This window comes from Ixodes scapularis, unplaced genomic scaffold (assembly GCF_016920785.2).
Source record: "Ixodes scapularis isolate PalLabHiFi unplaced genomic scaffold, ASM1692078v2 PGA_scaffold13__105_contigs__length_92229423, whole genome shotgun sequence".
In the NCBI taxonomy this organism is placed as follows: Eukaryota; Metazoa; Arthropoda; class Arachnida; order Ixodida; family Ixodidae; genus Ixodes; species Ixodes scapularis.
This window is the reverse complement of record NW_024609839.1, coordinates 79,011,109-79,038,898: the sequence shown is the minus strand read 5'-3', so window position 1 is coordinate 79,038,898 and position 27,790 is coordinate 79,011,109. Positions and strand designations below refer to the sequence as shown.

General features: G+C 45.7%; 1 protein-coding gene across 1 annotated transcript; it reads right to left on the bottom strand.

Moving 5' to 3' along the window:
* Nucleotides 1–4,975: 4,975 nt before the first annotated feature.
* LOC120839854 lies at nt 4,976–24,839 on the bottom strand. The gene is made up of 5 exons (XM_040210229.1): nt 24,680–24,839; nt 17,200–17,341; nt 16,750–16,889; nt 10,121–10,244; nt 4,976–5,180 (listed from the first exon to the last, which is right to left on the bottom strand). Exons 1-5 carry the CDS (start codon nt 24,744–24,746, stop codon nt 4,976–4,978), a joined length of 678 nt encoding a protein of 225 aa, XP_040066163.1. The 5' UTR covers nt 24,747–24,839.
* Between the last annotated feature and the right edge of the window lie 2,951 nt (nt 24,840–27,790).

The window sequence follows — 27,790 nt, the reverse complement described above, 5'->3', positions numbered from 1 at the left end:
ACCTCTGACCTACTCCCCTCTGCAATGCCCCCGAGGCCTTGGGAAGTGTGGCTTAGTGTGGCATGCTCCTCGCCTCGTCATTGGTTCTAGGGCATCCTTATCGGCTGATGCCGCAATGTCATTGGGTGCGCAACGAGAGTACGGTGCTCAGGAATCCTCAAGCCCCGCGTTTCTTCTACTGTCATTGACCATACGGTAGATACATTAAGGGTGGCGTCTTCTATGATTACTCATATTCCCCGAGTCGCTAGCTTTTTAATTAGTAAAGTTTTACGTATGCCGACAATTAGAATAAAGAACTACGGCCTTACTATGTAAGAGTTTGCTCCATTAACACGCATCTCAGTTCCGGCGGGTTTTCATTCCAGAGCCCGTGCACGTCTGGGAGGTTCGGCCATACGAGAGGGGCACCGAGCTCTTCATTCGGCAACTGCCTTTTCATCGGCTCGTCCAAAAGATCGCCCCGAAGTACATCACGGCCTTCTGGTTTAGGAAAGAAGTTCTGGCACTTCTGCAGCGCATCAGCGAGGCGTACCTCACCTGCCAGTTCAAGCACAGCAGCGCGTGCTCCTACCACGGAAAGAGACTGCTTCTTACGGCCAGAGACGTCCTGTTGGCTAGAAGAATACGCGGCGACGAATTCACTTCGAGCGACGTTTGTGTGCACTGATGCAATGGCGTCTAGCTAGATATCACGCGCATTAAACCGGCTAGTTGCTTAGTTGTGCGCACCGACATATGATTCTGTTTTATTGTTGCTCCTCGGCTTGTATAGAGAATTTCAAGCAGGGCACCTGGTCGCCGCCATGTCTCTGCTCATGTGGGCAAGTGCGTGTAATTGCCAGCTTGCAAAGTTACGTGCACGCGGCACGTGCATGTACGCATAGGGCACCAGTCGGCGCAGCAAGCTTGCAAATGTCTTTATTACGGTGCTTTTAGACGACTGACTCACCTCCGGACAGGTCTCAGAAAGACATAAAATGACGAAGTTGTGTCAAAGCTGAGCAGGTTGGGTGAGTAAACTTATACAAAAGTGATTTCGCTACACACCACCTTGGGGAATTGTACACCCCCCCCCCCCCCCCCTTGTTTTTTTCTGAAGGCACCCCCTTAATTCGCAACGACTTCTCTATTCTCAATGCCCCACCCCTAATTACCCCCCTCCCCCTAAACATTGAGACACCCCCCCTAATTTCAATTAGGATTTTACAATATACGCACGTCTCTAGTTTGAAGGCATGCACTGGATACACAAGCCCCGAACGAGGTGGCGACAAAACTGCCTTCTCTTACTCCGTTGCCCAGTTAGTAAAGGGACAGTGCAACGATTTTAATGTTGAACAATTGGGCAGTTTGCATTTTTTATATTGTTTATGGAAGCCGAAGTGAACCAAAAACACCTCACCTTTCCCCGAAAAAATGCTATTCTGCTGCGTAATCGCAAAGCAAAAAACGAATTATTTACCCATCTGCAGCCGCCTGTCGTGGTTACGGGAACTAAAATGACAGCGTCTCTGGGGGATACGCGTAAGTACACAAAACCTGTCCCTCTCCGCTGCTACACTCGCCGTCAGCCCCGTGGCGAAGCGTCCTTTCTGTCGATCGCTCGCCACGACCTTCGACGATGCTAATCCTTTTGGAAGTCGACAATCGTGAAGGACGCGGCTGGGGTTTCTGAAGAGAGGACCCAGGGGGAAACCACGTGAACCCAAAGAGTACGTCATTCGAAAGTCCCCGTGGAAAGTTGAGAGGCACTTTCACCTTCGATTTGTTTCATTTTTTTTTTTTTTTTTTTTTTTTTAGTAAGAACTAGTGCTCGCAAGAAGATGCGGTTTTCTGCTTTTCGTTCCATAGGTGACGCAGAAAAATTTCCGAAGTTAATTGGCCAAAGTCTGAAAATTGTTGCACCACCCCTTTAAGGCGAAAGCCTTGCTTGTTCCTCTACGCGAAACAGCGGCTTCATTGCGCCCAAAAGATGGCAATAAAAACACGGCATCAAGCATGCGCCGCTCACGCTCAAGTGCAGGAGCGTGATATGTCACCACCAGAGCGCCGAGTGCAAAAGGTTTTCTCCCGCAGAAAAAAGGTTAAAAAAAATGTAGTTGTGAAAGTTTGAAGTAATAAAAGAAGTAACGGTTATTTTCTCATGTAACGGTCAATTACTTTTCTTTTGAATTATTCGAGTATGACCTAATCAAATATATTTTAGCTAAGAGTAATTGTAATCAACTACCTTTTTTGTGTGTGTGGGGCTCCAAAGAAAGAACCCGCCTCCCGGACATTTCCGATCGGGCTACGTCCGAGTCAACACGAAATAAAGCTTTAGTGAACAATTTTCCGCCGGTGAAACTTGGGCTCTTCTCATTCAAAAACAACTCCAATTCGGTTGTTTGTTTGTTTTTCTCCCGATTTTATTAACACCGACTCCAGGGCCCGTTTGCTCGAAGCTGGTTAACTAACCGCGGTTAACCGGATTTCCCAACGAGGGGGAATTTCGGGTCACGTGACCGGCAGGCAGAGTAAGGACGGCGGGGAAACATGGCGGTGCCCCGGTAAGTGAGCGCCGCTCGCTTTGGAAATAATACGTCGTAGTAGCTGCAGTAGCGGGCGCGCTAGTCAGCAATGAATGGTGCAAGAGGCTTTCGCTTTGGCCTTACCTCACTTAAAACGCAAAACATGAGCAATGATCTCGCCACATTTTTTAGATAGACTTTCGACTCTGGCCATTCCTAAGCCTAAATGAACGCGATAGTTGTCGGCATGGCAACGTCTCTGGAAGGTGGATTGCCTTGACTCAATCGGCCGGGTATTGATAGCCCACAAAAGCAGAGAGCGTTCCCATAGACCATTAGCAAAATTTCAAAAGCACCGAGGTGCATGCTACGAGTGTAGTACACGCCCTGCACCTGCTGGCGTCTGCTGTAATAACTGTTCTGAAGCAAAAAGCCTAAAACAAATTTTGCCGTGCACGCGCGTTCCGTCAAAGATTTATTATGATTATTTACTTCAAATCTTTTATAAGTGGAAGGCCAGCGCGCGCGGATCGTACAATTACACTTCCAGCGTTCTTCTCGATGTACGGGTAATTTACTAATAGGTCAATTTTCAGTGGAGCCGAATTACAGGTTTTTCAATTCATGACGGTGTTATATACAGTTCTTACATGGTGGCCAACCATGCTGCCGGCGTACCGCCCGCCTTTCACTGCTCACTTCTTTCACATCGTTTCTAGGACTCAACTTCGTCGTCCTCTTTTGAACTCGGAAGGAAATTTCAACGAGGCTTTTCTTTACTTCATACAGCCAAATATTTAGAAAATTTCCAAACAAGAGTTAATTTAGTTTTACCTTGCCGATTATTTGTACCACAAGCAATAAAAATTGTTTCTTATGCTCAAATGCATGCCGCGCTGCGTCACGAAAACCAGGCAGCGCGCATTTTTTGGGTCCCCCCATTTCGGGAACCTTTCCACGGAAGCCACGGATATTCGCTACAGCCAGTAGGTGACACCAGCCACCACCCTATAATAAAACACGGAGCTATCGCTCATCCAGCCCTCGTCAAACTTGGCTAGGTACTTGTAGGTACCTAGTAGGGAAGGGCGGTTAACTTTTAACCGCGGTTAAAGTTAGCCGGCTTCGAGCAAACGGGCCCAGGACTTATGTTTGGGGTTTACGGTATCAGCGTTGGGTGTAACAGGTTGCTGGAAACGGAGTTAGCGGTAACACTTTTTTTTTTTTGGGGGGGGGGGGGGGGGGGGGGGGGGGAGGGGGGGAGGGGGGGGGGGGGTAAAGCGGTAACGCACTCGTTACGTTTTTCAAAACAGTAAAAAATAACGCACTTACCTTGCTTACTTCGTGTAACAGGTAAAGTGGTTCCGTTACTCAATATATCTTCTTTTCAAGACTTCAAAAAAATACACTTAAATATTTGTTGCAAATTGAAGCCAGTTGCTTCATAATTTTGAATTGTAAAAGCGCCGAAAAAAGACAAGGACAAATACGAAGAAATACAACAGAAGGCGCACTAGCAGCTGTTGTTTATTCGGAAAGCACATGCCTAATAGAAGCCCCCAAGAACTTGTTAATCATCAACTTGTCGGTGCAACGCTTGCCTAATATATTCAAAACATTTCTTTGATATGGCGACTGATGCCCCAGTAATGCAATCTATCACGAATTTTATTTGCCTCGTGCACCTCTCCGCTTGTTTGATCTTGGTGTCGAGTCAAAATCTTAATGTCACCCAACACAGACGTGCAACCGCATCTGCTACAATGAATGGCAGGATGATCAGACAGGCTAGCTCGCGTGGCTAAATTCATTGTAGTAGATGCGCCTTGTGCAGCATCTTTTTGTCTTAGTCGTCTTTTTTGGCGCTTTTACATTAAATAAACAAAACAATTTGTCCTGTTTTTAGGCGTCTTTAGAAAAAAAAAGAAAAGTCAACGGTAACTTCTTTGCCCCGGTGTCGCAAAACGCTGTCGCCGTCAATGCCAAGCGGGGAGAATAGCCGCCATCCAAAAGTAACAGAAAACTAACGTGCATTAGTTTTTATTCGTAACAATAACTGTAAAGTGTTCCTTTTCTTTTGAGGTCACGTAGGTCGGCAACGCGTTCTTTCTATTTGCAAGTGATGAGTAAAGTGGTTCATCACTTCATTTTTCAGTAGCGCCATCGACACTGCATCGGTATCCACCGAAAACGCGAAACCCCCCTTGGGGAACTCCGTGCTTTCTTTCTGTAGTTGCACCTTCGCGGACCTCAATCGGCTCCCAGATGTCCAGTATAGCAAAATAACTTGTTGTTGGGCTAATTGGTGTTGACTGTGTTGAACCATGGTTAAAAGCGCTGAAAAAAGACGTACACAAGATAGAAGACAAACACGGGCGCTTGTGTTTGTCTTCTATCTTGTGTACGTCTTTTTTAGCGCCTTTAACCATGGTTCAATACAGTGTCCAGTAGAGACAGGGATGTCAGAGCATCTTCCGCGCAATCAGGGCGAGCATCACGGACACCGTCGGCAGGATGGCGGTGGCGGCCGGAGCACCGCTGCCGCCCTTGCAGCCCCAGATGGTTCGGAAGGACGTGAACAGCTTGCGGACCGCCTTCTTGCCGGGCTCTGCCGCAGGAGTGCAGTTCCTGGCCACCAGGCAGGTCTTCGAGGCATCGTCCACGTTGCTGGAAGAGAGAGCAACGCGGAGGTGAAGGCAGCGAAATAGCCTTTCCAAGAAGAGTTATACGCATGCGCAGTAGCTCCTTACGCAGCGGCGAAAGCTCGAAATATGATTGGTGTACGAAAGCGGGGAGATGCACTACCTTTTTTGTATTCTCAGCTGCAGGCAACGCACTCTCCTCAGAACGAACAATAGATCCATTTCAGAATTCAGTGCCGTCTGGTGGCTCGAAACGCAGTTTCGCTTTCGACAAACTAATGTCGGTCATGAAACTTTCATTCATCAGGCACCTTCAAATTCGCACGTCAGTGGCACATGAGAATAGGTTCTTCGATCAATTCATAATTGTTTCCTGATTTGTTTCAGTTGCGATGGTGTGAGCGTAAGAACAAACCATTACGAAGCGACGACCCATAAGCCATTGGATTAAAAAACTGCCATCAAAAGTCTGTAAAGCCAAACTGGTGCCAAGAGGTTGATTGGACTAGATTCCTAAATAAACGCTTACGCAGCTGTTGTATATAATGTGTGCGACGTGTTGCACTGACCTTTCGAACGTACAGGCTTCGTATATCCTCCGTTTAGTATCCTGTACTGCTTCCTTCATCAACCCAAGGGCGCCATTAGATTGACACAGATGCCATACACTATAGATGGATGGATGGATGGATGGATGGTAATGACTATATCCATTGTAAAGGGCGGCAGCTTGCGCCACCTAGCATGATGATAAAGATAGCGATCAAAGTTGCCAGACTCAATATCGAAAAAAGGTCTATTGTCCAGTTTTCAAACGGTGGTGCAAACTACTACAGGACTAAAGCGATTTCAGTCGTACGCATACATACATCTATTAATCCGATTCCCTCAGACCTATGTGCATACCCGAAGCTTGGAGTCGTCTTTATCTGTAAAAGGGTCACTTTTTGAACCTGACATTTATATTTCTAAAGGTTGTTTACAGGTTTCCTCATGCACGATTTGTTTACGCACAAATTCTCACTTAGTTCTCACGAAGTAACTACGTGCGTTACCAGTTACTGCGATTCAAAAACAAGGCGTAACCTCCGCTTGAAAGTAGCGGGTTATTAATTTTAGCTTTATTTCAAATGTGTCATTTTTACGAAGCGGTAGCCACTTCCACTATTTGTCGCCGTTAATAATTCTTCGCTTATTTTACGTGTTTTTTTTTTTGGGGGGGGGAGTCAACTGTGGCTGTACAGACATACCTTGTGACACCTTTTGTTATCTGTGTAGCGTTATGTCGTCGTGCAAAGTACAGGCGCGAGCTGGAGGGGCGAACTAGGTTGGGTGTTGTGAAAGAAGAAGGGAAGGAAAACAACAAGGACGTTCGTGCACTCCAAGAAGAAGGAAGGGGAGGACGAATGTGTGCTCTAGAAAGGGAAGAAGACAGGGTCATTCGCAATCGGCCGCAACACACGGTCTTGGCTATACTGCGTTTCAGCTCCACACTCTAAAAAATGGGTATCACCTTACACCCTTTTGTACCATACAATACACCCCAAAACTTCATTTTGACGTACAGAGCCCTATAATCGAACAGATGGCCTCAAAATTTACGAGGGGCTTGATAACGGTGCGATTTCACTTTTTAAATAGCTAAAGTACTGTATCAAAGACCACACAAAGAAAACACTGAATTTTTACAGTAGAGCTAAGAAAACCCAGATTATTATTATTTTTTTTTTTTGTAGTCAGTAACACGTACTTTAGCCATTCTAATAAGTTGTACAACACGGTTATCAAGCCCCTCGTAAAATTTGGGGCCGTCTGTTCGACTATAGAGCGCTGTACGTCGAATTGAAGTTTTGGGGTGTATTATATGGGATGGGACAAAGGGTGTAACAGTACACCCTTTTTTTAGGGTGTAGTCCAGACACAGCCGACGCTACTTGGTAATGGGAGCAGTCAAGCATGCATGAAAAGCGCATCTCACTGGGCCTTTTCTGTTTAAGATTGGTTCAGCAATAATAGGGCACCTACAGAAACATGACAAACACCATGACGGTGCGCTTTTGAAGCTGTCTGATTGGTCACATCAGCTTGAAGCCTCGGTTGCGTCTGGACTTAAAGTGAAACTGAGTATGTACGCCCCGAGCCAGGGATCGAGTAATGTGGATTCTTGGGCGAGTTGGTACTGGAACTTTGAGAACACATGATAGAACTTCAATACAGGGACGATAGTAGGAACGAGACAACACAATGCGCTAACTTCAGCTGTTTAAAGTTGAAGCTAGCGCCTGAACAATTAAGACTGTAAGATATCTTCCGGAAGCTGAAAGTATGATCCGCACGCCATATTTCAGTGGAAAGCTAATCGTGAAATGCGAGACTGATCCGCCTTACGATCTGGTTTGGGTAATGTACCGCATATGGTACGAGACGTCAACGTTTCCTGTGCAAACTGGGACTCAGACAATGAATCAAGTCAAACTCGCGTGATGGCGTCCGATCATCCAAGTAAGAAAATGCGATGAAAGAGGATATTTGGAAACAAACCAAGATGGAGCCCATAAAAGCGCGTCTATCTTTGTTGGGAGATGGTGAAGAAAAGACCCTGGACACTGCAGGAGCGGTGCAGACCAAGAGGGATAGGAATCAATCGCTGCCACCGCCTCCCGAATGAAGAGAACCACAAGTTTCACCCTCTCAAACCACCTCACAGGAGCTGCGAGAAGCGAAGAGAAATGATCCAACTCTGAATAAATGCTTGGACAACATCGGAAAGATCACCAAGAAGCATCGAGGAAGGACGAAGTATGCATTCTTTATGAGAAGCGGGTTGTTGTAACTTGTACAGAAGTTGTACGCACAGCTCGGGTAGGAGAACGGAGCAGTTGCTTCTCTCAAAGAACTTCAGGCAAGCGGTCATGGCGATGGCTCATGATGGTTTAATGACAGGCCACCAGGACGTATACGACAGTGTGGGACTAGGTGGCCGAAGAATGTTTCTGGCACGGAATGCCAAGTGACATTGAAATATATGTTCGTTCGTGCGACATCTGCCAAAGGACAGAGCAAAGGGGAACAGTGGGCAAGTCACCCTTAGGGAGCATGCCAAAAATTGCGACGTCCTTCCAAAAGGAGGCGGTACACCTGATCGGCTTCATCACACCGAAATCTAACTCGTGGAAAATGTACATCTTGACAATGGTGGATGGTGCCACTCGATACCTAGACGCGGTGGCTCTGGAATCAATCGGCACGCCGGTAGTGAGGGAACTTTGGTGGACATGTTCACGCAATACGGAGTGCCAGAAGAAGTCCTTCGTGACCTTGGTTCCACGTTTACGTCAGATTTAATAATGATAGTGAGCAGTTTGCTGTTCATAAAACACCTTTTGACTACACCCTACCTTTCAATGCGCAATGGGCTAGCAGAGCGGTTTAAAGGCGCGTTAAAGAAGATGCCACGAAAAATGTGCTAAAAGAGGCCCAAAGACTAGGATCGGTATTTACCAGCACTGCGTTCCGCTTGCATGGAGGTGCCACATTCAAGCTTGAAGTTTTCGCCGATTGAACTCTTCTATGGGAGAAGGATACGTGTACCTTTGATCATACAGAGGGAAGTGTGGTCCAACGAGACCTTGAACCAGGAGACGGAATACCTCCTATGACTACCTCCAGGAACTCCGAGAAAAACTAGAGGAAACGTGTCGATTTGGACCTCAATGCCTGGAGGAGGCCAAAGCGAAATACAAGGGACTTGACAATAACAAGAGGTTTATAGAGTGGAAGGGTCCTTTCATGTATACTGCATAAAGAAATGAAGTGGATTATAAGCTCGAAGTTGGAGGGAGAAGGAAGGTCTTCCATGTAGATATGCTGAAGAAATATGAAGAGAGAGCAGAACTTGATCAAGCACAACCGAGTTGCAGCGCGGCAACGAGTAGCGGCAGTGCCGAGAGAGACAATGGGGTGGGGAAGAGGACGTAGACGGTATTCCCACCTTGACTCTGACCGGGCAACAAACTGAGAAGAACGTGCTCAACAATCAGCCCTAGACTCCGCGCACAAGCCACAAATTTTGGATTTGGTTACAGAATACCAAGAAATCTTCTCGGATTCCCCCAGGTAAACAAGCCAAGACAAACGAAAAAAGTTATAGATGTCAGGCGCAAAGAAATAATTAAACAAATCATTGCGAAAAGTGGTAACTTTTTGTGCGTTTTGCTGAATTTTTTTGAAATATTTTAACAAGAAAATTTGCATAATTATCACACATAGCAGGCTAAGAGCCGTTTGAATTCCATAAAACAAAAATGTAAAGCGTTTCGAAAAAAAAATGTGATTTTTACTGAATTAGTGAATAATGTCTAAATTTACGCCCATTTTAATTGTTCGAACCACGCGGTCACACGATAAAAAAAAAATATATATATATATATTTTCAGCCAAATGTTTTTAGAAAAAACTTCAGGACCTTGGGATAAAAAGCCACGAATTATCTTTTAAAAATCTAAAATGATCGAGCGCATCACGTGAAACGTTCGAGATGGAATGACCCTTATGTATCGTACAAAAGGCAGTCTGCATACAGATCCGAACGCGAATCACCGTGAGGTCCGTGCTTCCAATGCCGCATGGCAATGAGTCCAAGGAGGAAACTTGGGCACGCGGCATTCGAACCGCGGACCGTAATTTGTATTATGTATGAGCAGTGTGACCCCGGGTTTAAGGGTTCGAACAGAAGACGCACCGCGAGAAGCAGTCGACGCTCTTGTTCGCTTCGACTGGAGGGAGACAGCGGGCCGAGACCGAGGCAGCTGGCCTTGGCGTCTACCCACTAATCTGTCCAATCAGAGATCGGCACTCCTACGTCACCGGCCGCTCTCCCCCCGTCTCTTTCTCTCTCTCTCTCTCTCTTACATTTTATCCGTATAGTTACAACATCCTTCCCAAACAAACTTCGTTGAGCCTCACCTGCACAGTTTCTTGGCGTCAGCCTTCGATGTCTTGAGAGGTTCGGAGAGGAAATCGCGGATCGCCTTGGACATGCACGGTGTGAAGCGCTCCACATCGTGGCACTTGTACGCCGTCACGATGGCTAGAACACAAAAACGCGTAGAAAAAGCAAAAAAAAAAATCAGTTTAATGAAAACCTAAATTTTTTACAACACGCTGCTTTTTTTTTATAGAAAACAAATATTTTGATTATGTGGTTCTTAGCGACCGGTTGCAGGAGTCGTACGGGCTACGCGTATAATAGGGCCTCCACAATATTTCACTTTGTCTCATTCTCCGGATAGAGTTCCGCTTGATCGCCCAACATTGATGCATTATGCCCCATTCCAATGCCAACTAGAAGGCAAGACCTACGTCTGGCGCCACATGATTGATTGATTGATTGATTGACTTCGTTGTGTGGCACTAGAAAACCCACCAGCGGCGACGCTGATGCTTGTTAGGCCTTGTTGCGTGGATCCACTAACGATGACGTTTAATAAGGGGAGGGGGGGGGGGGGGATTTTTCCCGCAAAATTTAGAGGGCAAACTAAATTGTTGTTGAGGTCAGTGAAGTCAATTTTCCCACTACATCTAGCGGGCTAGATGCCCTGCTTGGGAGCAGTTTCTCCGCTAAATTTAGCGGGAAACACTATTGATGTACGAGTCTGTGACGTCCCATAATGCAACCCGCGCTTACGCCGACGTCGACGCCGACGCCGCTAAATACGGGAACGGGCGTGTAAGAGCTGCGCTCTAAAAAAACTCCTTTGTAAAGGGTCTTACAGAAACTCTGCTAGAACCAATTCAGTCGGAAGGAGCCTGGCTCGATATCCGTACTCGAGAACCGAACTAGACGCGATTGCAACGCCATTTCTTTTGGAGCGGCCACTCCGGGAACTGGAGGGCTGCACATACTGGTTTAGTCGAGTCATCAAGGGCCGGTGGCGCCAAAGTCCATGTATAGAGAGAGTCTGGTCAATGCGATTAGCCGGCGAGAGCGGCGCGTCGCCGCCGGCGCCACATATTCCCCAAGTGATGAACTTGTGAAGTAAGAATGAGCTAGGATGACCCTGAAGGATAAGTTTTGTTTTTCCTGGATGGCGCTGAAAGTACATGGATGTATAATTGTAACAGATTGGTGGAAAAGGGGAGTTTCAAGGTGTTGAGTGTAGTTAATGAGCCAGGAAAGATGACATCGATGAGAAACATTCCCTGAAACATTAGGCGAAACTGAGAATGGGTGGGGGAGGGGGGGGGGGGGGGAGGGGGGGGGTTGCGCATTCGGGGTTTGGCTTAAAACTTCCACGGAGACGAATCCGCAATTTTTACCGAACACTCCGTCATGGCCGCGGCAGGGGTAGCGGCCGCGAGTGCAATAAAAAAGAAAGACATTCTGAATGTCACCGTGACGACAAGGTCACGTGCGTTGCCCTTTCAGTTACGAAAAGTTGCAAATTTCAACTCGAATGCGCTGAAATTAAATATACCCTTACCTAGAAATTGTATCGGAGGATACATGTTAAGTTCATTGCCTCCGCTAGGGGAATAATTGTGACTAGCGGTTGCTCATAAGAGCTGTCGCGCCTAAGGTCATTGAAACAATTTCGGACAATGACGTGCCCTTCCTTTCGCCATATTCTTACCAAATAATGACCAAACTTTTTACATATACGACCTTGGGTGGCGCCATGTTTTGACTCGCCGTTAAAGGGTGGCGCTGTAATCGTATCTGGTTCGGTCTCGGCGGACTGAGTTGTTCTAGTAACGTTGGCTAACACGGACAGACAACGCCCCCCAGTTGGTTCAATGAATGGCTTGTTCAAGATGGCCGCCATGGTACCGCAGCCTTGAAACAAAAAAAAAAAGGTCAGGTTTGTAAAAGCGTCCTGTGAAATAGAGCCTACTGAAGAAAACACGTTCACAGCAACTCTCGTCGAAACATATATTTATTAGTTTTGCTGCACCGATGAACTCTTCCTTTGAAGCGGTATGTCTTGAGAAGTCAACTTGGAGGTTCCGTGGTATCGGTAAAGTTCCACGACTGTACTTCTACCATAAACTCATAGCTCATTGACCACGCCAAAAAAAACACAGCACGTCTCGTTCCGTTGTCCCAAATGTAGAAGAAGAAAGTTTTCTATAAATTAAATTGCACTTCTACACATTGGCACCCCCTTCTCTTAAATTAATAATATATTACCTTTACAACATCACTGAGTTAAAAGAAGTAATGTAATAATATATATATATATATATATATATATATATATATATATGTGTGTGTGTGTGTGTGTGTGTGTGTGTGTGTAAACGAAGGAGGTATATTAAAAATAATATATACACTAAAATTCAAGATACACAGAAGTTTAAACGCACGTAAAGAAATATATAAAATTGTAGAAGTTTACACGCAAGGAATCAGTGCAAAAGATTAGTGGAAAAATAAAAAAGGGGGCTTAGGGAACAGACGTCGACGTTTCGACACTGGCACTGCCTTCTTCGGGACAGGCAGTGTCCCTGCCTGTCTCGCGTGTAGCATGTCACCTGCCCGCGCTCGCGGCGATGACTGTGCTGCAGCGACATTTTATTTTCGATGATTTCTTCGTTTTTTGTATTTGTGCGCGGGTGATGTCGGCATCGGGTAGTGCCTTAGCTTTATCTATACTCACAAAGCCTGGCAGTTCAATGACATCGCCATAGAGTGCCCGGTCGCAGGTTTGGAGCGCGAGGATATGGGCCCGTTTGCTCGAGGCCGGTTAACTTTAACCGCGGTTAAAAGTTAACCGCCCTTCCCTACCAGGTACCTACAAGTACCTAGCCAAGTTTGACGAGGGCTAGATGAGCGATAGCTCTGTGTTTTATTATGGGGTGGTAGCTGGTGTCACCTACTGGCTGTAGCGAATATACGTGGCTTCCGTGAAAAGGTTCCCGAACTGGGGGGGATCGGTGGCCGAGTGGTTTAGCAGCACACCAGCTCGGAGCACGTGGAGCGAAAGCTCGCGCTGCAGAACCCAGGGATCCTGGGTTCGAGCCCCACTCCTGCCCGTTTCGATCTGGATGAGCATCGTACCGGCGTGCGGTCGTGTATCACTACTGCGTGATGCACGTTAAAGACCCCAGGCTAGCGGCTGGCTAAATTTCTCATCTACAGCTGGGAGACTCGTCGCCCCTGTGAGGCGGACCAAGTTCTAGGCTGTATAAACACACACAAAACCCCAATTTTCCCGAACTGGGGGGACCCAAAAAATGCGCGCTGCCTGGTTTTCGCGATGCAGCTCGGCATACATTTGAGCTTAAGAAACAATTTTGATTGCTCGTGGTACAAATAATCGGCAAGGTAAAACTAAATTAACCCTTGTTTGGAAATTTTCTAAATATTTGGCTGTATGAAGTGAAGAAAAGCCTCGTTGAAATTTCCTTCCGAGTTCGTAAGAGGACGACGAAGTTGAGTCCTAGAAACGACGAGAAAGAAGTGAGCAGTGAAAGGTGGGCGGTACACCGGCAGCATGGTTGGCCAGCATGTATGAACTCTATATAACACCGTCATAAATTGAAAAACCTGTAACTCGGCTCCACTGAAAATTGACCTATTAGTAAATTACCCGAACATCGAGAAGAACGCTGGAAGTGTAATTATACGATCCGCGCGCGCTGGCCTTCCACTTATAAAAGATTTGAAGTAAATAATCATAATAAATCTTAGACGAACGCGCGTGCACGGCGAAGTTTGTTTTAGACTTTTTGCTTCAGAACAGTTATTACTGCATACGCCAGCAGGTGCAGCGCGTGTAACTACAATCGTATCATGCACCTCGGTGCTTTTGAAATTTAGCAAAAGGTCTATGGGAACGCTCTCTGCTTTTGTGTGCTATCAATACCCGGCCGATTGAGTCAAGGCAATCCACATTCCAAAGACGTTGCCATGCCGACAACTATCGCGTTCATTTAGGCTTAGGAATGGCCAGAGTCGAAAGCCTTTCCAAAAAACGGCGAGGTCATTGCTCATGTTTTGCGTTTTAAGTGAGGTAAGGCAACGCGAAAACCTCCTGCACCATTCATTGCTGACTAACGCGCCCGCTACTGCAGCTACTACGACGTATTAGTTCCAAAGCGAGCGGCGCTCACTCACCGGGGCACCGCCATGTTTCCCCGCCGTCCTTATGCTGCCGGTCACGTGACCCAAAATTCCCCCTCGTAGGGAAATCCGGTTAACGCGGTTAGTTAACCAGCTTCGAGCAAACGGGCCCACTGGTAGCAGAGAGCGTTTCTCGGGGAGTCCGGTATTCAGCGCACAGCATTTGCAGCGGCGAGGACCCGAAACATGGTTTTCAAACCCGACGAGAAAAGAAGCGGTAGCCCGAGAAAAGCGAAGAGCACGAGCGGACATTCCATCGCTCGGGACGAATGCGTTTCGGTTTCTCGCCGCAGCGGGGCGCCCGTTACATGATTCTTGTCTGCCGCTCTACCTTTTTACTTTCGGTGACTGCGTCAAGTGAGGATCTGCGAGGCTTTGTCAGTATCTACAGAGGAGGCTATGGTAGTATAAAGGATGGCACTGCCAGAAACAGAAGGGAATTTAGGTACCCTACAGCGAACAACTCGTGTAATGCGAAACTACCTTTCTGTCGCAGGCAGAGAAACAATGCTTCGCGCCTTGTCGAAAAAAAACAACTGAAAAGTGTCTTGGTGTGAGGGGGATCGGTGACCGAGTGGGTTAGCCCACACTAAAGCCACTAAATGAGCTACGCTTATAGTATCTGCACCAACGTTATTGAAGCAAACTCAGTTTCGCAGCGACCTATTTTCGCTTGCGGAGGCAAGTGGCCCAGGTGGCGGTCACGAGAACTAGGGGCGCTGCAGTCGGATCCTAGTTCTTTGTCTCGCGCGTCATCTGCTACCACCGCGTTGAGAGCTTCCTTTTCTTTTTCTTTTCTTCTTTTTTTTTTTTTTTTTTTTTACTTCCATGTGTAAAATAGCAAAATCATGAAAATGAAGTGCAATACACCACAGAGTTGAGAGTTCTTTGAGTGTTTGAAATTTACTTTTGTCTGCGCCTGTTTCCTTGTGCTGTGAAGTGTTAGTATGAATCAACAACTCGCCCAAGCTCAAGTATTGCTATTCAAACTTGGCGGGCTTTACAATCCGGAAGTAAGACTCGACCGCAGCGCTGCTAGTTCTCGTGACCGTCACTGAGCCCATGTCGCAGGCGGAGCTGTGAAACTGAGCTTGCTCCAGTAACGTTAATCTGCACACTGTTCCCCGATATTGTTGTGGAAGACGCCATCTTGGTGATTGTGCAGTGGAGACGCAACTGCCGATCGTCACGATACAAAAGTGTGATTTCCTCAGCATGCGATTGGGCGTTAGTAACTGCTTCGCTCTGTCGCAAACTGTTTAAACATATGTGGAGGATGAAAAAGCGTTTCCTGTGATTTCAGATAAAGCTTCAGGTAAGCGGCAACCATGATTTTAAGCCACAAGATGGGAAAGTGTCGCTAATCTCAAGCGTAGTTCATCTATTGGTACTAGCCCACACCAGCTCGGAGAACGTGGAGCGAAAGCTCGCGCTGCAGAGCCCATGGATACTGGATCCAATCCCCACCCCTGTCCGTTTCGATCTGGATGAGCATCGTACCGGCGTGGTGTCGTGTAGCACTACCGTGTTGTGCACGTTAATGACCCCGGGTTAGCGTTTGTACTGCACTGACTAAATTACTCATCTACAGCTGAGACACCAGACGCCTTTTGAGGCTAACTAACTTTCGGCTGTATGTAAACATACACGCAACGCCATTACTATTGCTTGTTTCGGTGGGGAATTTAGTGTAGTGTACGTAGATAGTAGAGTTTTACCAACGGCTCGATCGGGGTTGTTGCGCTTTTGATGGAAGTCATTTGCCCAAGGACTGAACGGTCAGCTTCACCGAAACTCACAGACACGTTCGCTCACTGCGAGCTCGCCCCTATCTATACCTCCCCTTCTTCTACAGAAGAACCCACATTCTCTTGCAGCAGGTATTTGGCATTAACCTTGAGATTCTCGAGGAAAGAGTCGAGTATTCTCTCGACCCCAGTAGCGTTTGGAGTCGAGGTCGGTTGATGAAGCGCAAAACCGGCCTCGAGAGGAGTTTCGAATGGAGCATCGAGTCGAGTTTCGAGCTGATGTCCGTTTATGAACACGGCTGTAAATATTCAACAGGTATCACGTGGTGTATAGCCCATCGTTGCAATGTAAGCTGCGAGGAGGTTATAAAAGCGGTAATTGCCTGCAGGTGTGTCCACCTGCTCTCGCCAGCGGCGACGCAACACATGCCGACTTGGGACAAACCTGCGCAGAAAGCATCCGCCATTGAATGGCAAACGCTTTCCATGGCTCGACTTGCTCAATCTCTTAAATCTAGGGCTCTCTACCGTAGTGCTGGATTTGCTACGCCACTTACTGGCCGCTGACTGAATGTTGTGTCACCGGTGAGCCGAACTATCTTTCTCTCTCTCTCTCTCTATATATATATATATATTCATTCAAAACACGGTGTCTGCCGAGAGTTAGCGACGACGAGTACAACGAGGCCATATTGAGCCCAGAAGTACTAAGTGTACTCTACCCGTCAAGGCGGTCTTGTTGGTGAGTTCCCTGACGAGAAGATCGGAGGTGGACTGCACACGGCCGATGTATTGCGTTTCCTGGGAGCTGGCACAGCGTTTTTCCGGCTCCGCGAAACACTGGAAAGCTGCGGAAAACCGTCTGCGGAAGAAAGGAACAGTGTAAACACACACGCACACACATACACAAACACACAAGAAAAAAAATTAGGTAGGCAAGGGGCTTCCGGAAAAAAATCCCCGATTCATAAAACAAAACAAAAAACGTGGATTTGCATTTTTTTTACAACATTTTTTCACCCATAATTACCGTTTCAGACGTCCGTTCGAAACAAGTTATCGAAATACACCTATATTTCAAAAGAGAATCACGAGCGAAAAACATTAAACGATTTTCCTCAAAAACATAAACACCGGAAGGTCTATGTCCTAGGCATTCAGGGCGCTGTTACCTTGTGTAGTTGGTCAAGGCAGCGTCCAGCGCGGCGCCCTGCTTCCTGGTGAGGTCGGTCAAGTTGCCGGTCAGGTCATTTAGGTGACTCTTGAAGCACGAGGTTGTCCTCGGAAAGGCGCACTTGGCAGACGCCGCAGAACCTGAATAAAGAACGTTGCGATCATCGTCTCGTGAGCTAGCAAAAACATACTCGAAAAAATGGTAGCGACCTTTGTCATCAAAGTTTCATATAATACACTGAATGTAGTATTTAAAGGGACACTGACGGGGTATTTATACTCGCCAAGGTTTTTATTTGCACATGACACAGGAGAGCCCAACTACCCAGAACACAATTTACGGGTCGAACTTCGTTTTCTTTCCGCCCTAAAACAGCTCAGCTCATCAAGAACTGGCCATTTTGAGTCGCGCTCACTCTCTTTTCTGTGGTCACGTGCCGTTTTCTATGGCTTAGACACAACCACCAAAGATAATCAGAGTCGCGGGTCATCGAAGGTACACACTCAATACTAAACGAAGACTGAAAATAAGACAACCATTTTTTTTTGTGGCTTCTAAAACGTTGCAAATACGTTGACAATAAAAAAAAAAAAGGTGCTCAACAGCGTGACTTTCGGAAATTTTCTCCTCCTCTATATTTCTTCTTCCTCCCCAGTTCAGTTTCGGTTTCAAGCAGTTGCGGTTTTTGACTTTATTAAAAATATACGCGGCGCTGTAACAAAATATTGATTGTGTAGTCTTTTAACACCATTATAAATTGCCTGGGAAAAAAAAAATTGGGGGGTGTCAGTGTTTCTTTAAGGAATTCGGAATACGCTTAGAGGTCGTTTCGGGGGTGAAGAACACATTGTTTATTCACCAACGTCACATGAGATGACGCCACGGGACGTGGTCACGTGAGCCAACGTTACGCGGTGGGATCACGTGACCTAAAGTCAAGGCGTCAAATCGTGGTGTAACGCAACACTGCGACATCTGGCGACTCTTTTCACCGCAAAACGTCGCGCAAATAATGTGACGTGTGGCGATTCATTCCGCGTGAATGCCGCAGAATGCACGCAAAACCCTGATGATTCATATGATCAGATCCTGTTCGCTACTTTCAGTCCCGACATCGCTCGGGCTGCAAAAGCGTGGACGGTAACTGCGACGCTCGGCGTCCATACTGGAAGTCACAAGCAGTATCGGGCACACTTAATCAGGCATAACAAGTCGATGATGGACACAGGTAACAATTATGAACATCTCCGTGTATCTGATGTTTACACCAAGCATACTTACCCCAAGCAAACTTCAATCACATAAGTCTTTTGAGGCCTAGACATACTCCTTATCGCAACCTTTGGTGTATATATTATACTGGCCGCTGTCGTTTGAATGAGCAGACGAGTTTGAACGAGTTTAAAAATGCAGGCGACAGTTTGCAAGCCCCGGAGCTTTTTGCCCTATCTCCGTTCTTTGTATATAAAGGAAATAAAGAGAGAAAAATAATAATAATAATAATAATAATAACAATAATGATAATAATAATAATAATGAAAGACGTTTACGATTTTCTGTAATGCCGAATTAGAGCGCAGCTCTTCAGGAGGAGGAGAGGGTACGGAGGGGAGGGGATGCCCCTCCTCTTCTGCTCCCCTCCCATTCAGCGGGAAATTTTCGCTAAATTTGGCGGGGAAACTGTTCCGCTAAATTTAGTGGGGAATATCTCCAGCTAAAAATTTTTGCCGCTAAATTCAGCGGGGAAATTTCCCGCTAAATTTAGCGGAAATATTTCCCCGCTAAATCTAGTGGAAAAAATTTCCCACCAAATTTAGCGGAGAAGCTTCCCCGCTAGATCCATAAGAGCGCTTCTAAAGCTTTTCTCGCTGAGGCCACAAAGCCGTTCGGTGTCAACACCCTTTTTCCGGTGAGCTTAGCGAAGAAATTTTTCCGCTGAACTTAGCGGGAAACATTTTTCGCCAAATTTAGCGGGGTAATTTTCCCGCCAGAGTTAGCGGGAAAGTTTTTTACTACATTTAGCGGCAAAATCTCCCCACAAAACTTAACGGGAAAATTTCCCCGCCAAATCTAGCAGGGAAATATTTCCGCTAAATTTAGGCGCCATGTGACGTCATGAGGGTGACGTCAAATGTGACGTCATTCCTGACGTCACGCGTGACGTCACGTGTGACATCATTATGGGAAACGTCCCATAATGTAACGCGCGGTGGCGAAGACGGCGACGGCGATGCCGCTCAAGCCGGAAACGGGCGCCTAAGAGCTGCGCTCTAATAATAATAGTAATATTATTAATAATAATAATAATAATAAATAAATAAATTTTGTTTCACAGGCATTCAGTAACACAGTGCAAATACGGGCCTGTCCAAGGCGCAATGGGCTCGTAGGACAAGACCCGGCAAGTCGGTCAACGAGAATATCATGTGGTTAGTACAAATTGAAGAATAAATAAACAGTAGGTAACATTTCGACAACGCAGGTGGCACAAAGCACAAATGGCAGATTTGGGGAAATCACACTAAACTGATACATTGCTTAACATTGTTTTTAACTTTCTCCGTAATAGCGTTGAAGATGTTCTCCGGAAGTTTATTGAAAACGAAGGGTACATAATAAGACCGAACTATTTTGCCGTAACGCGTAACACGTGGGGGTAAAAAAAAAACGTGGTGTGCAGCGAAGACTCCTTCGACGTACAAAGGGGCGCTAAAGATCATTACTCCACAAATGTCGCAACACTAGTCTGCAAAAAAAAAAAAAAAAAGTCCTTTGTAGGGTTTCACAACCATATATGTCAGGTGAAAAATCAATCCGATATGCTACGCTCTTCAACAAAGCCTTTAATATACGGTCAATATCAATTTGCCACAGTTGCGCGCAATTCCCAAACACTGTAATACCATATCTAAGTAAGCTATAGCCAAGGGCATGTGCGACTGACCTTCTCACGAAGAATGGCATGAAGACTCTATGCTTAAAAAGTATACAGCTCCGAAGTTTCCCGCAAACGGACAACAAATCCGAGTTTTCATGACATGTCAGAATCAACTAACACACCTAAATATTTCGCGCAATGAACGTACGTACCCGAGATGAGGACACTCACAGTCGAGGCAACTCGAGTAGTGTAATGCTACTGGCCAAGTGAAGGTTCACTTTTTTCAGTGGGTTCCTGAAGCAGCCCATTTTTGTTTTCGACGCATTGATTGTAAATAAATTTTCGCCGAACCAGCCCAATATTTGCGCCCCGTCATCTTGCAATAGGTGTACGGCATTATCATACCTGAGATGACGTGGTACTGGTGCGCTGTCGTCTGCATACTGAAAGATGGCACAACCAGATACTCTGGTTGAAATATCGTTTACATAGAGGGTAAAAAGTAACGGTGACAAGATGGATCCCTGGGGGACACCAGCCTTTATCACTACCTATGCACTTTTAAAATGCACGACAGATACGATTTGGCAACGATCGATAAAAAAGTTTTCCAGTATATTGAAGGGGCCACGGAACCCGAAAATATAAAGTTTCTGCAGGAGCAATTTGTGGCTAACCGTATCGAAGGCTTTCGATATGTCCAAGAAAAGGGCGCAGGAAAAATACTACTTTCAAAAGCACTATGAACTAAATCAGAAAAGTCTTCAAGTAGCAGCTGTGTGCCTCTGCGGGAAAGAATGTCAGAGCTATCAGTGAAACTACACATCACAATGAACAGATGTTTTTTAAGTATTTCCCCCATGTATGGCAGGATTGGGATAAGACGGTACCATTCGTGCTTATCTGCCGTTCCTCCTTTAAAAATCGGTTTAACAAGCGCCGTTTTCAAATCTGCAGGTTTGGCACCGGAAAATAAAAAAAAAAACAATTTATCATGCATACAAGGACCTCTTTGATAGCGTCAAAGTTTCGATACAAATCGGCAAGACGGATGTTATCAATTCCAGGCGCCTTGTTGCTTCTTGTACCAAACACAATGGAGTGCAATGTGCATAGGTCAAGAGGCGGTAAAACGCAGAGGCCGACACTCTAAAGTCACCACTTAAATTAACTGACACATCCCCGTGGTCTCTGAACGGCACGTGACCACGGAGAAGAGAGTGAGCTCGACTCAAACCGGCCAGTTCTCGATGGGCGGTTTTTGGGAGGAAACAAAAAAAGCTAATTTCGAACCCCATATTCTGTTTTGGGTAGCTGGCGTTTTGAGGATATGACAAGTACAAATCTTGTCCAGCTCGCTTGCACCTTTGCACTTAATTGCATTATAATCTTAACCTTAAATTGCAAGATACACCCTTGTTAGTGTTAGACTGGTGGCACCTGATAAAACCCGTTTGCTCTACTAACGTCAAACCCCTGGCTAGCTCAGTTGGTAGATCGCTCCACCTGTAATGGGGAGGTCCCGGGTTCGATACCCGGACCAGGCGGAGTTTTTCGGTCGCGCACTAGTCACCTAGCTGTGTTTGGAGATTTGTGTTTGTCCTTTGTCCCTCCTACCCCTTCTCGAGGGGTTATTTTCATCATTTCTTGTCCGGCTCGCTTGCACCTTTGCATTTAATTGCATTATAATAAATACCCTGCCAATGTCCCCTCAAATCAGGACGCAGCCCACGCTACGACTTAATGGGGACAATCAAACTAACTCAAAAGTCAACCGACTAACATGGTGTTCGTCATGTCAATGTACGTGTTCCATCATCGCTTAACCTCTCATGTCTACATCTATTAGCTATAACTAAAATACTGTGCTTTCGAAGTTAGATTTTTTTTTTTTTTTTTTTGTGCGTGAAATTCGGGGTTTAACAGAGTTTATTTTTGTTAGATTCCCAATTCCCCGAAATTCTGAGTTTCCTTCTACTTTAAAAAAAAAAAAAAAATATATATATATATATATATATATATATATATATATATATATATATATATATATATATATATATATATATATATATATATATATATATATATATATATATATATATAATGTACGGACAAAATGCACACTAAATTCATAAAACAAATCACCGGTATCGAAATATATTTCTGCAGCTCCATTTGGCGTTGGCGCCTTTGCGATTGGCAGAACACTAACCGTCCCACGACATATATTGAAAACAAGTATTACTTACAATAAACATCGGTACTTTGAAACGACGAAACTCCTTGACGCATAAAATATTCAGCTGCCCTCCCCATCCTATGAAACCTACCGGTGCACATCCTTCACTGTTATAAAAACCAAACCTGTCCTCCGTCTAGGAAGCACAACTAGTATGGTTCAAACTGGAAACGGGAACAGTGACTTTCGTCGCGGTCGAGAAGTATATATTGGCCCATTGTACTGAACGAACCTTGACGAGATAAGCGGGAAGCTATCTTTTTGTCAGTGGCCAAAGATGAAAGAAAAACAGATTGCGAATTCCCTTGGTCGCTTTGGAGCGCGCCGGGGTTAGTAGACCAGATCGGAGGTGGAGCACGCCATTCGAACGGAGTCACTCCGTCACCGGATCCCCCGTGGAACGTGACCACTCCTGCCGAGATCGCCGGATGCCTTGCCGTCATTCACCTCTCCGTGGATCTCCTTCCCGCGGATTTCACGTCAAAATGTCCATCGAGACGAAACGTACATCGAGTCAAATGTTCAATATTGGACGTTCTGACACTATGAACATTTCGTCTCGATTGACGTTTCGACCGGGACGGACATTTTGAATCTATGGACATTTCGTCCTTATGAACATTTCGACCCGTTACACAGTTTGACTCATATTCGAACACTTGTACTGATACCGACTTGTAACACATGTGTAGTATATATAGACACACGTTCTCGCCCAAACGGTCATAATCTGCATGCTTTCGCAAATCTGAATAACTTTTCAATTTTGTGACAAACCACATTTTCCTGTGCCGGATGTTTAGGAGAGAACAGCCTTTTCTATTCAAAAAATGAAACATTACGGCCCGCTCAACCTCCGCCAGAACGTGCCCAATGGCCTGAACAAGACGCCGAATGTTCAATTTGGAACATGAATGGACTAACTTCGGCTGAAAGTGGACGAGCTGCACATAATATCATTGCAGCTGAAACGTTTAAAATAGAGCTCAAGAACAAATGGAACGCTGTTGCCTCAAGCAATGTTGCACTTCGCCGCACCATAAGGTCCGCGGACACAACTGGGCACAATGAAGCTGAAATTGAACCCTGCGGAGCGGAGGGGGTAGGGCGATCGTTGAAACAATTCGTAAAAGGACAACTCGCAGCAGGGCTATTGGTCACAGGGGAATTCGTCATAGGACAGATTGTCACTGGGTCAACTGTACACCGGAAGAAAGGTGGCATAAAACGCGCAAGGGAAAAGGGAAAAGTTTCAATGACAACTTAATGCTTCGCACTTTGTAGTTTCGGAGCTCTCAGTCACTTTTGTTTTCTGGGTTCCGAGAGAATCCTGTTTAGTAATATTTTTGTCGGGTTTCCAAAATTTGCAAATAAAATTAAAAGAGGACCCGATGAACATTTTGATTTGGTGGCCATTTCGATCCTATGTACATTTTCGACTCTGTGAATATTTTAACCCTATTGGACATTTCGTCTCGATGTTCATAAGGACTCGGTGGACAATTCGACCCGACTGCACATTTCGTCACGATGGACATTTTGACACGCGTCTTCTCACGTGACCTGTTGGACATGTTGACCTGATGAACATCACGTCTCGATGGACACTTTGGCCAGGAGCCCTTCCCGCGGTCCGCATCTCAAAGCAGATGTTTTCACAATAGCGGCGCTAACAACAGGTTTATCGGATTTATCCGAAAGCAATGAACCCTGTTATAACACGGCAGCCTTGGCCTCTCCGTACCCCTAGCGCCACATAGCTGACGCACTCTGAAACACCATACGTACCCCGCCTACATTATGCGGCGGAATTTCTCTTCAAGATTGCAACCACACTCCCCCCTGTCGTCTGCTAGCCGCAAAGCAGATGCCGCCACAGCACTTGCTGATGCTTGCCTCGCAGGCTTTTGTGGGGGCCTCTTAATTGTTAGATTGTTTTCTGGACGTTTCGGTCAAACATTTTGCAGAGAGATGTCCGCAGAACGGGAATTAAGGTTATGGAAATTTAATTGAACTAACTTGAGCAAAAGGTTGGACATGAAGAACTTGAAATTCCCACCTACGGCGTCCATCTGCTAACGAAAGGAGCCTTTCGTTAGAAGTTTTTTTTTATTTCTAACTTTTTACTCGGGTAAGTTTGTTCAGTGAAATTTTGATAACCTTACTGCAAGTTCTTCGGCAATCTCTGTAAAAAATTGTAGCTCGCCTCCACAAACCGATCTATGCGTTCCCTTCAAACGGCCATCGATTCCTTTGGTTCGCGCTGCGGTGCGAAAGCGGGAGCGGGCAGGGGACAAGTTTTTCTTAAATTTTTTACAAGAGCCCCGACTCAAAATCTGTATATCAGATTGACCTTACCTTGCCGGAGTACGAACGCGCAGACGACGAATGCCGCAAGCCCAATAATGGTGCCCGGAATTTTCATGGCTGGAAGCTTGGAAGACCTACCGGGTTCTAGCACAGCTGCGGCTCGACGTCGGCGTCCGGTCGTGTGTAGTCTGGCCCCAGATAACGGGGCGAGATAAGAACCGCGGCGTTGAAGATCCTTATCTTTTAGGGGCGAGTAAACCTGCGACCCGCAGCCGCGCGTGACGAAGCCCACAACTAGAGAAATTGGGGTTTTGCATTTTTTTCTTGATACATTTTTGAATCAATAAAAAATTTGTTTGTTTAGGCAGATATTAAGGGTGTTTCTGCGAATATTCCCCAAAAAAATCCTACAAATAGAAAGTTTGAAGAAAAAGGCTCTTTTTGAGAACAAATTGACAGCCACGGCGGACGTCAGGGATTGCAAGAGACGCATTGATAAACAAGCTAATTGCCTAGAATGGACGGACAGACTTTTTACTAGTGAGAAGAAATATATGACTTCCATCACAAACTCGCTGAGCGTCTTTGAAAACCCTTGAATCAGTCAAGTTTAGGAAGAATTCAAGCCCGCTTGAAGCGTGAAGGTGCCCTAAAATTTCCCCTCGTTCACAGGCTGGCGAGGAGGAAACACGGATGATAAAATAATTATTCGTGTTCTCGCATCACAAGTTTTCCGCCTGCGGCACGTTTATTGCAGCTAAGGTGCAATACATCTGGGAAGAACATGTACACTATGCAATTAATTCTTCCCAACATTGACTTATTTTGTGGTTTTCAATGACGCTCAGCAGGTTTCTAATTATATCCGTGTGTTCATTTTCACCGATTAAAAAGAGTAATTAGTACATTTCAAATAATTATTTTCTAAAGGGCTGCGCGGAACGAATTATAAAATCTTTCTATGGACCGTTTTCGCCTGACGGAAGCCATGTTGAAATATAACGTAGTTAGGTTGGGCGACAAAATCTAAAGTAAGAAAGTTAAGCATAATTAATATATAAAGTATCGAAAAAAACTATTGGCACGAATCTCTCGAATTCTAGCGTATTCCAATCCGCAAATAAAGTGATTTGCTTCTTTTCCCCAACTCAGTCACGTAAAAATTCAACATGGCAACCGCCACGAAAAAAAAAACAAAAAAACGATTATTTAGACAACGAGGCCGTGCTGCTGGATGTGTGAGGTCACCTGTTGGAGGCCAGCGCGGGACGCGAATCGAACACGAGTGCCGCGTCAGTGTTCCGGCTGCGACTCGAATCCTCACTCAATGGAGCCCTGGACTATGGTGCCTGGATTGCGTCTTTGACTGGTGCGTTTACCGCGGCCAAAAAAGTGGTCCCTCGATTTCCGCCTGATGACGTCATAAAAGTGTCATGCTGTCGCCGGTCGCGACCCTGGTGGCGTCCCAACAGTTATGGTGTATGTAGCAGATGCCTGTTCTGCTGCAGGTCGCTTTCCACTGTGACAGTTCACGGAAGCTAATGCAGCCGGAAGTTGGAACGCCTAAAGGGACGCCGTGACGACAGCGACACTCGCGTTCGCTCCTGCTTTTTGCCAGCATTTCTACGGCCAACCGCCAGCATCGCGACAGGCAACAGCATGACAGTCGCGTCATTTGTTGCCACATCGGGACCACTTTTGATGTATGGGTGGGATAGGACGCTAAACACACCAGTCGAAGACGCGCTCCAGGCACCATACCTGGACTAAGGGCACCGACCAGAGACCGCAAGGTCCTTTCACTTTATCGATTAATAAAGTTTACGATGATGATGATGAACGCGTCTAGGCCGAATGCTCAGGCAACACTGTTGCCCAATTCTTGTCCCGAGCTGGCCTCCCACGGATGACGTCGCAAATCCATGACCAAGCCATTGTTGTCTAAGGGGCCGTGTGCTCCTCCTTACTCTGTACCATGTACCACGTGACACTGAAGAGAACGAGTGAGAGAGAAGAAAAGCGAGGAGTGGAAAGACGCCCCGATACCCGACTCCAGGTAAAAATTGTGTCGCAAACTGCTAGGCCATTGCGTTATACGTGCAACGCTCAGGTACCGCTCCGAAACGTTATCGAGCACGGCGTCTACGCTCACGGCGCTCTTCATCGCGATAGCTTAGCACGCGGCATATAATAAATTTGACAGCAGTTCCTGGAACGAAGATACTGGCGCTAGTCGGGTTTTAAGGCCCTGGCGGTTTTCCAGAACCTCCCGATACTTCCCGGAATCAGATAGTCAGCGTTATGCTTTTGATTATTATAGGGACAGCATGCCCGGCGAGATGCTTACTGGTTATTGCTGTGTTCACCAACATTACGAGATGCTGTCTGTTTTGATAGGCCATAGTCTTATCGCAGTTTGTTATTGTCCGCCGGCTAGTAATTTTACGACTTTTCTTGCTCGCCTAGAATCTTTTCTTGAGTTAGCAAATGAAAATAAATACAATATAATCCTAGGGGGCGACCTCAATATAAACGTGCTACTTGAAACGTCGGATAAAAGACAGAGGGATATGGTAATTAAAGCAAACGAATGTATGAATACGATATCTTTGGTTACTAGGATCACTACTGGATCTTCCACACTACTCGATTTGTTTATTAGGAGCTTTGCAACATCACAAACTAAATCTGGCGTAGTAAGAACTGACATAAGGGACTACTTTGGTATACTTTTGTGTGTAAAGATAAACAAAAATAAAATACAGTAAACAGACGGTGGTAAAGTTTCAGAATGATTATAGCGCAAGATAGCCTGGATGACTTTAGACAAAATCTTCCTTTTATGAACTGGAGCGACGTCCTTCATGAAACGGATACACATAAAGCGTACACTATGTTCTTCAATCAATTTCAAAAACTCTATGTAAGTTGTTTTTATATATAAATCAAAAAGTGCTTCTAGGAAAATTCGTAAACCATGGGTTACGAAGGAATTACTTGAAAGAATTCGTATAAAATTGCGCTATATCAAAAAATTTTGAAAACAAAGGAGATAGAAAAACTTTCCATTTTCAAACGTTATCGCAACCAGTTAAACTGAGAACTTCGAAACGCTCGAGAAACATATTTTGTTGATTTCATGTCGACGTGTGATAATAG

What these genes read in the sequence shown, in the direction of transcription:
- LOC120839854 (XM_040210229.1), bottom strand. Translation starts at nt 24,746, where the DNA reads ATGAAAATTCCGGGCACCATTATTGGGCTTGCGGCATTCGTCGTCTGC. An exon ending in CGCGTTCGTACTCCGGCAAG is followed by an intron (nt 17,342 to 24,679) that starts GTAAGGTCAATC and finishes TTCTTTATTCAG; the next exon opens with GTTCTGCGGCGTCTGCCAAG. An exon ending in CAACAAGACCGCCTTGACGG is followed by an intron (nt 10,245 to 16,749) that starts GTAGAGTACACT and finishes TTTGTGTTCTAG; the next exon opens with CCATCGTGACGGCGTACAAG.